The 9945-nt window shown below is 33.6% G+C and overlaps 1 protein-coding gene across 1 annotated transcript; it reads left to right on the forward strand.

Moving 5' to 3' along the window:
- The first annotated feature begins 7126 nt into the window (after positions 1-7126).
- On the forward strand, positions 7127-8767 carry LOC116007107 (ethylene-responsive transcription factor SHINE 2-like). The gene is made up of 2 exons (XM_031247700.1): positions 7127-7364; positions 7867-8767. The coding sequence occupies exons 1-2, from the start codon at positions 7285-7287 to the stop codon at positions 8444-8446; spliced, it is 660 nt and encodes a 219-aa protein (XP_031103560.1). The 5' UTR covers positions 7127-7284; the 3' UTR covers positions 8447-8767.
- Positions 8768-9945: the final 1178 nt, after the last annotated feature.

Consider the following 9945-nt stretch of genomic DNA (forward strand, 5'->3'; position numbering starts at 1 on the left):
AATATAGGGATCTCACCACAATAACTCTAAGAATTATATATAGGATATTATTGCTACGAGAAATCCTAAAAGGAAAAATTGTGAGCCCTTTCAGGTAGTGCCAAGTCAATTCAAACTGGCCCGATTTGTTAATGGTTGTTAGCTGATCGGGTTAGATGATATAATTAGTTGATAACATTAGTTGATTGTAGAAAAGCGTTTGGTAAATTAGCTATTAGCTGATGATAGTTGTTTGGTATAATTTCTTTTCTTAAAAAGCTAATTCAAAAAGTTGCTCCAAAGCAACTTTTTGAATTTTAGCTTTTTGGAGTTATAAAAAGTTGAATAACTAAACACTTATATTAATTTTTTAATCAAGTCAAATAGTTAATAGTGATCAAAAAGCTAAAATTAACTGATAGACTGACTATTTTTGCTATGTTTGGCAAATCTAGCTGAAAAGGTAGCTAAAAGCTGAAAAGTAGCTGAAAACTGAAAAGCTATAAGCTCGAAGTTGAAATCTGAAGAGCTGTTATGCTTAAAAGTGTTTGGTAAAATTAGCTTTTTGATAAGTTGATAAATGTAAAAAGACAAAAAAAGGACATCGTCATACAATTTAAATAATTTTAAATTTAAATAGGTTTGTTTGTTTATATATTAAAATATAAAATAATGAAATCAATATATTTAAATAAAATATAAAGTAAGAACATATATTTGAAAATATACAAAGTAAAAAAAAAATAATTTATAATTTATAAGATTAGTTCATACAAAAATTAATGTTCAAACATAAATATCAAACTGAAATTACAATCAAACATAATGAAAAGAAAATGTCAAAAGGGTTTTAATTGAGAGGGTTAAAGAATGTCATTTATTTAAAATAATAAGGATAAAAATAGAAAAAAGTTAAAAAACTACTAGCTTATTTTGAAAAGCTACCCCAAGTAGCGTTTCAAATAAACTCTTATTTTAAGCTACTAGCTTATTTTGAGAATATTACCAAACAGAGCTTATAGCTTATTAGTAACTTAAAGTAAGTTATAAGCTCCTAAATAAGCTCGGCCAAATAGAGCCTTTATCAAACGGGACAACTATATTATATTGATGAATACAAGTACATCTATTGTATACTTATAATAAAAGAGAGTTTTATTACAAACCTAATATGATTGGTTGATTGGTTGAAAAGTGAGTGTTTGGGAAATTTTTAATAAATTAATAATTCTCTCCCCAATGATTGTATGATATTATAATCTGTTGTATCTATAAATACATTTTAGGAAATTTTTAAAATTATTAACACATTTTTTTAGAACTACATGGACGGCAAATATGATTGTATGATGTTAATTAATGATAACCCAATGGTTGGAGAAACGATGGATCTACAATAATAGATGCATTGATACACAGCAACCGACAAACGATAAATGTGAAAGGATTTAAATCAAAATGCGAAATAGCTTCCGATAAAAATGTAATGACCTAATCGTTTACGCAAAAATCAACATTGTTATTATAGTTAACATAAACGACACTATTTACATAGGGCGGGAAAATTAAACGTACATTTTTTTTCCTTCAAAAAGATGTGGCTTTACTCTAGTAAGGATGATTCTCTCTAATTTACAAAGTATATTTCTCTAAATTTTACCTAACAAAAATGTTTCAAACCATTGTCACCAAGTTACTATTACATTGATATTTATTTTTCAATTTTTTGATTAACTTACAATTACATTAAATATAAGTACAGTGCATGTTCATTAAGTTGCTGTTATATGTTAATTAAGTCACTATTATAGATTCAGTACTTTAAATTCATTAGGTCATCTATAACATTTCACTCCCTCTAATTTATTATAAATTATATTCTCCTAAAATTTGCATTTTTCATTCTAAGGATCATTCAAACTTGGCAACGTCAATGTTTCAAACAACCATTGCCACCAAGGTTTTTTTTTTTTTTTTTTTTTTAACGGAAAAAAAGAGATCAATCATCTAAAAGATCATAACATTACAACTGAAAGGAAGGGGGATCGTGTCCCAACTCTACGGACCAAACATAAAATTGACCGCTCAAGCTAACTCATGAACTACGTATACACAATTCGCCGATCTACAAACATGACTACACAAAGCGTTATTAATCTGATTAAGTAGATTAACACAATCTCTAACAATCAAGCCCATTGACGGTAATAATGTGTTACCGGTATGTATTTGAGTATTATTGAGTATTTGAAATACAGTATTGAGCGTAGTGCTTAGTGTACAAGTGAGTTCAGTATGTATTGTCTAAGTTCAAGTGTCGTGTCTCACTACGTGGTTGTGAGTCTTTTTATCCCTTTAAGCTCAGTAACGGAGCATTAAGGCTGTTGAACGTTGGTCATCAATGCTATCAATGCTGAGGAGTTGAACGTTGGCATCAAGGCTGAGGAGTTGAACCGTTGAGCATTGATGCTGAGGAGTGAGGTGTCTTGGATAGTTTGAACGTCCATTGTCTTGCCTTTGGGTCCTGCCAGTGGTTCTGGGTCGGGTACCCAATTATCCTGTCCAAGGCTGACCTCGGCCAAAAATCAGCCGAGGCATGGCCTCGGCCAATTTTGGCCGAGGCTGACCTCGGCGAATCAAGTTTAGCCGAGGTCAACCTCGGCCAAATACTGGCCGAGGCCTGACCTCGGCCACAATACTCGTACTCTTCAAAAAAAAAAACAATTTTTAGACACTTAACTACTCCCAAACCACCTCAATCGTTCTCGTTGGCTAGGGAGTGGGGGGATTGGTGACAGGATAATTGGGTACCTGACCCGGAACCACTGGCAGGACCCAAAGGCAAGACAATGGACGTTCAAACTACCCAAGACACCTCACTCCTCAGCATCAATGCTCAACGGTTCAACTCTCAGCCTTGATGCCAACGTTCAGCTCCTCAGCGTTCAGCTCCTCAGCATTGACAGCATTGATGACCAACGTTCAGCTCCTCAGCATTGATAGCATTGATGACCAATGTTCAGCAGCCTTAATGCTCCGTTACTGAGCTGAAAGGGATAAAAAGACTCACAACCACGTAGTGAGACACGACACTTCTTACTAGAAAAAACACACACTAAACTCAATGGTATACTGAGCATTGTACTGAAAACACTGTACTCAACGCTATTCAAATACTCAATAATACTCAAATACATACCGGTAACACATTATTACCGTCACCCATATAAGACCGATAAGAAGATATACTGTAATCACTGCTTGATAAAGAGATAAGCAATCCGTCTCAAAAATAATTCCGGATAGACCCTTCTGTTTGATCCAACAACAATGGAGTTGGCTATAATAAAAACATTACAATTAAGACTCTTTAAGTCTTAACTAAAAAATTTAAGAAGAAAAAGATATACATATTCACTATTAATATTATTTATTTAATCATAATATAATATTCATAATAAATTACTCCGTAATTTAATCATAATAAGTTAATTATAAATATATTCAAGCATTACTAGAAGATTGTATTAGCTATATTATTATATTATATGAGAGCAATATTGAATCTTGGATTGGGTATCATGCACCTCTGAGAAAAGTAACATACAGAGTATATGTCAAGATCAAACGTTCACTATGCCAAAAGCTTGCACTTTGCAGCCTCAACACTTAAATTAAGCGTTTACCACTATGCTAAAAGTTATAGCTAGTAACGAATGTATAACTTTATTTCTTCACTTCCGTAGCAGTAGTCAATATCACATTTTAATGACAAGATGTTGAACTCGACCCTCCAAGTTTTTATACAACAATACCTGACAACTAATCTAAGATAGTTCAATTTATAAATCAATTGGGCTTCCTTCTCATACTACAATTGCTCCTCTAAGTTTCTAACCAATTCCAATCTTATCAAATTTAGACTTAGACCATGAAAAATATGACACCATCTATAATAAATTAAACTGTATTGCGATAAATAATTCAAAACTATATATATCATCAAACTTAATGCAACTCCCATCCGGCCAGTAAAACCACCAAACCACTCACCAAATTTAATGCATTAATTCCTATGGGTAAAGCATTTGTTCAATTCATACAAGCCAGTGATGAATACAGGCAAATTTTGTTGCTTGCCAACCTAATTAGGTACAAAGTAAAGTTTGAATTCAACTGTTCTCAATTACGTATCCATGCTAGTCTCTTCAACTCTTCATTAATAGAGAGCTTACCACAGTATATATACACTGCACCTATATCATATATATATATTGAAGCTAGGGTTTGTTGTTAGATAAATGTTTATATATATAGGACCAAACAAATTTTTTAATGCATGTTAAATTATCCCAACATATTTCATGTGGTTGAGATTTGGAAGTGTTCCTTTGAAGTTCTGGCATGGACCTTAGTATAGAAAAAAAAAACTTCAACATTCCAGTTGTATTGTCCTATTCACATCTACTTAATACTTAATAGGTGATAAATGGAATTTATATCTCCCTGCCTACTCAAGTGCAACCTACCTAGCTGTTATATTAATTTATTTCGCCCTCAAATTTAAGAGCTTCTCATCACTCCTGCTCTGGAAACTATAGTGGAGGAGATAAATCATAAAATGTGTCTCAACTGACCTATTAATTTATATTCCAATCTCCTAAACTTAAGAGCTTCTCATCGTTCCTGCTCTGAGACTAGTGGAGGAGATAAATTACAAGATGTGTCTCAACTGACCTCCAGACCGGCCTCTAAATATTTCTACACTAGTGTCCACAAGAAAGCCAAATTCATACCTCCCTTTTATGGCAGATCAGAAAAATTCTTTTCTTAATCCATCAATATGGATGCAGCTCTAGTCATTGCAAATTACACCCCTAGTTTTAAAAGTTGTGATTTTTGTTCATTGAATACTCTCTCAGTAACACGTCTTGACCAAGAAATGCCCCAACAATAATCAATAATCATGAGTTGTCTTAGCTTCCTAATTTGCTCAAACAATTACTTTGAAGGTTATTATATTGTGATGGTAGGGATTCAGTTAATTAAACCTCATGCATGCATGCAGTATATATTTAATTAAAATGTAATAAATGGTTCCAATATTAATTGTCATTTACATATTCATTTCTTGCTATAAGTTTCAAATCTGGTTTGATGCACATGCACATGAAGAAGCAGTTACGTTGTTTGTAATACATTTACGGAAGGGTATTTAAATGAATTAAATTGAGTGATGTATGCCAAAGGCTACGTGGTCAAGTGGCATGAAGTGATTCTCCCAAATGGGGGCAATGTTGACTTTGTTGCTACATGTAACAGGGTCAATACCAATTTAAATTGTTTAACTCGCCAATGGTGTCATTTTGATAATTTTTTCCAAATTTAAAAGTACACTTTATAACAATATATAGTTCATTTTTTACTAGCTTGAAAATGTAAAACACTTAGGAACACCTTTTTAGAGTTTATGACTTAATTTTTTTGTTTGATTTGATATTTTTCCTTTTTAATTTGATCTATGAGTTTGCTTTTTTACTCCTTAGGTTTAGTAGATGGGAACAATAGTTTTAGGAATAATCTTATTATTGATCAATCCATTATGATGTAAAGTATATGATGAAGATATGTATTTATAAGGATACAAAGAGTTCCCAGTTAAAATAGGAATGATAATTGGAAATATTCCTAATAGGCTAATAATAATATAGGGAGAGGGAGAATGAATTTTAATGTGCTTAGAATATAGAGTACGTCATAATAGGCCCCCTTCAAACCTAAGTTTTTCTAGAGAGAACATTGAGGTTGTCCCTTTGATAATTTAGCCTTGTAGTTAGTGACTTGGTGAAGATGTCTGCTAGTTGGTCTTTTTGTAGGATCGTCTATAATAGAATTAAAGTATGTGCTCCATTATCTCAACTAAAAGCCTAAGATGATAGTTGGACTATACAATTATGTTTATATTATATTTATGCTCATAAATAGAACACTCATCCAGAGCGCAACTAGAACGGAACACTCATCCGGAGCGTAGCTACAACGGGACATTCATTCGGAGCGCAACTACAACGGAACACTTATCTGAAGCGCAACTACAATGGAACACTCATTAGGAGCGCGATTACAATAGAACACTCATCAGGAGCGCGCAACTACAACAGAACACTCATCCGGAGCCTGGCTATAACGAAACACTCATTCAGAGAGCGACTACTACAAGACATTCATCCGAAACCTTAATAAATGAAGTTGGATACAGAAACATGCCTTCAATGTATCCACTGAGATTTTGACCACGAAGAAATGGAACAAGTACAGTTGAGTCTTCCATAATAGATAGTTTGAGGAAGTAAGTTTAATTGATGGGATAAAGTGATGGACTGTTTGTAGAGTATTTATCGGTGTTGTGGTTAAATAGGCAATATTGGAGATGATGTGAGAAGAGGAGGTTTGGAGGTGTCACTGGCGCGACAGTGGGTTTTTTTTTTTTTTTGATAGGGTTTATACTTTATAGCCATGGATCATCTAGTTTACTAATACCATATGAGAACAATAGTTATGGAAATAATCTTATTATTGATCAGAGATTAAACAAATAGAAAAGAACAAAAAACTAATCTTATTATTGATCACAGATTTGTTCAAAAAAAAAAAATTATTGATCACAGATTAAAAAAATAGAAAAGAACAAAAAAGTTTTTTTGAATACTACTAACTCAGTTACAATGTAATATTGTACATATAAAGGCTCGGACTCACTCCATGCCTTCCATGTGGAAAGGTAAACCAGGTGCCTCTGGACTACAAGGTCTTACCAACCAAAGAAAGTTAAAATAGAATAGAGCTAGGGTGTAATAAATAATAATATAATGTATATATGTGGTGGTCTAACATTTATATGATGCATATGCATTTACTAAAGTAGTTCTGAACATCAAGGTTTATAGACTTAGTCATAGACAAGCAGGTGAAACTTTTATTGCACCCACCATAGGCCACACTTTTGAGTGTAGACTTTTCTTTCTATTCTAATTTCTAATTTCTAGCTAAGCCATCTCCTCCACTACCACCACCCTCCTCCCCCCATCCACCGACACCTAGCTAACTACTTAAACCCAAACCCACCCATTCGGCGCCATAACTCTTCATCTATTTCTCACACACATTCCCTCTCTCTTTCTCTCTCTCTCTCTCTCAATATCCTTTCTGAACATACAGACACCATCTGATCTATCTCTGAAGCTCTCTTTATTATTCTCCGTCCATTACAAAAGTAAAGTAAAGCTTTAAAAACAAACAAGTAACATGGTACAATCAAACAAGTTCAGAGGTGTCAGACAACGCCAGTGGGGCTCTTGGGTTTCAGAAATCCGCCACCCTCTTCTGTAAACATTCATTCTACCCTATCTATCTATTTACCTCATTTATATATATTCATTCTTTCTTCACCTACATTGTATACATACATACATTCTTCCTTTCCTTTACAATCTTAGCATATATATATACATTCACCCACTACATTTCTCCATTCTTTCATTCAATATATATACACTAGGAAGTAGGAAACCCCTCCCCCCACCATTTTTTTTACATACATACTGCACTGGTATCTGCATCTCGTAAAACGATGTGTTTGTGTTTGATAACAGAAACAACCCCCCACCCCCACTAGAGCTGGTGTGAATTTTTTATTTTTTACATACTGCAGTGATATCTGCATCTCGTACGATGTATTTGTGTTTGATAACAGAAAGAATTCAATATATATACACTAGGAACCCCCCACCCACCCACTTGAGTTGATAGAGATTTTTTTTTTATAATTTATACATACTGCACTGGTATCTGCATCTCGTAAAAAGATGAGTTTGTGTTTGATAACAGAAAGAAGAGGATATGGCTGGGGACGTTTGAGACGGCGGAGGAAGCCGCCCGAGCCTACGACCAAGCGGCGGTGTTGATGAACGGGCAGAACGCGAAGACGAACTTCCCGGTGGCCAAGGAGAAGAGCAACGGCGGCAGGGAGGCGGCGAGGACGCCGCCAATCCCGGTGGACGTTCTAAGCGCGAAGCTGAAGAAATGCTGCAAAGAGCCGGCGCCGTCGATCACCTGCCTGAGGCTGGACACCGACGGCGGCCATATCGGAGTTTGGCAGAAGAAATCCGGCAAAGATTCCGCCTCTAACTGGCTCACCAAGATCGAACTGCAAGGCAAGAATTCGAAGAAGAAAGCTACTGAAGAAGAAACCCCATCATCATTATCATCCAGCTACTGTAATTCATGGGATAATATAGTTTCGCCATCTTCTTCATCTTCATTGTGTTCTTCTAACAATTCTCTTGGGATATCATCATCAGATCATGAATTGGTAATTGCGGAGATGGATGATGAGAACAGAGTGGCAATGCAGATGGTTGAAGAGCTGCTTAACTGGAATATTCCAAACTCATCAATTCTAAATTAATTTTATATATCATCTTCAAGATATGATGTTGCTTTCATGTTAAATGATGCCACCAATCTTTTAGTTATTATATATTAATTATATTATGGTAAAATTAATTAGGGTTCCCTTTTAAACCTTTAATTTGTGTAACAATATATATATACATATATATGATTATCTATATACGTTATTATTGGCTTTAAGGTAGTCTAGCTAGCTAGTACCAAGAAAGAAAGAAGCCAAATGTATTTTAATTTTACCCTTTTCCTTTTATTGGTTTTCATCATCTTAGTTTGAATAATGTTGTAAATTGTAAATAAGGAATAAAGTTGATTTATGAATATATATTACATATATAATTCTTTATCTTTTCTTTTTTTTTTTTCTTTTTTTTTTCTTTTTTATTTAAAAAAAAAAGAAAAGAAAAAACAAAATTAGTACAAAGGAAACGACATCCAATCTCATCATCTAAATATGACTATATTAATGACATACGTACAGAGATGGTCACTAATATATAATAATGACTATTAGACCAGTTAAATCAAGCTTTGGACCTGTCTATTGCTCAATGTCATCTCTTAGCCTCTCCCAACTAGGAGGTCACAAGTTTAAACATACAGAACGTATATAAGGACAAATATTACATTGTACTCCGTAATAGATCAGAGTCAGTAATAAAAAATAAAATAAAATTGGGCATGTGAGTCTTAAATTATTGATTCTTTCTAAACTTGGAACCAACTAAAAATAGGCTAAACTCAAGATCGACTGATCGACCTCAATCTTTAAATCAATGGTCCGAGCTAAGTCATCCCTTAGAAGAGAAGGATTAGGGGGAAAGCTAATTTACCAAACATTTTTCTATAACTAAATCAGCTAATCAAACCCATTAACTCAATCCGCTAACAGCTATTTGCCAAATACCCCTAGTAAGAACATAAAAATAAAAAATAAAAATTATGAGCACATGCAATAACTAGAGATGAAGATAGCGATTACTCAAAAATTTAGAGATGAAAATTGCAATTGTCTTTTAACATATTAATGTATTAATCTATATATGGAGCGATATTATTTACACTTTTTGCCTACTTGACATATATAGTACTGGAGTATGAAAGTGTAATAATTTTTGAAAACACCATTTACCTAACATATGTGGACATGTAGTATTTTTCAACAATTTGGAACATGCATGGGTTTGATTAATGTCGCTATTGGTTTTCTTTCGATCTAATCCTAGAATATTGTTTTCATTCTTAGTTAGTTGAAACTTATGAATTGAAGTTAACGGAAAAACCAATATAATATCTCCTTTTCATCACACTTTGCTTCCAAGAATTCCTCCTAATATCGCTCTCCCTGTCGGAAAGTGACAACAATAATCATTTAATTACAATCAAATATATGTCTTAATTGTTTGATTGTGAAAAAAAAAAATGAAAGAAAAAGAAAAAAAATGTGCGATGAAACCTTTCTATATATGTTAAATATCTGACGAAAATTAGTCTTCA

This window comes from Ipomoea triloba, chromosome 15, assembly GCF_003576645.1.
Source record: "Ipomoea triloba cultivar NCNSP0323 chromosome 15, ASM357664v1".
Taxonomy (NCBI): Eukaryota; Viridiplantae; Streptophyta; class Magnoliopsida; order Solanales; family Convolvulaceae; genus Ipomoea; species Ipomoea triloba.

What these genes read in the sequence shown, in the direction of transcription:
- LOC116007107 (XM_031247700.1), top strand. Translation starts at nt 7,285, where the DNA reads ATGGTACAATCAAACAAGTTCAGAGGTGTCAGACAACGCCAGTGGGGC. An exon ending in GAAATCCGCCACCCTCTTCT is followed by an intron (nt 7,365 to 7,866) that starts GTAAACATTCAT and finishes GTTTGATAACAG; the next exon opens with AAAGAAGAGGATATGGCTGG.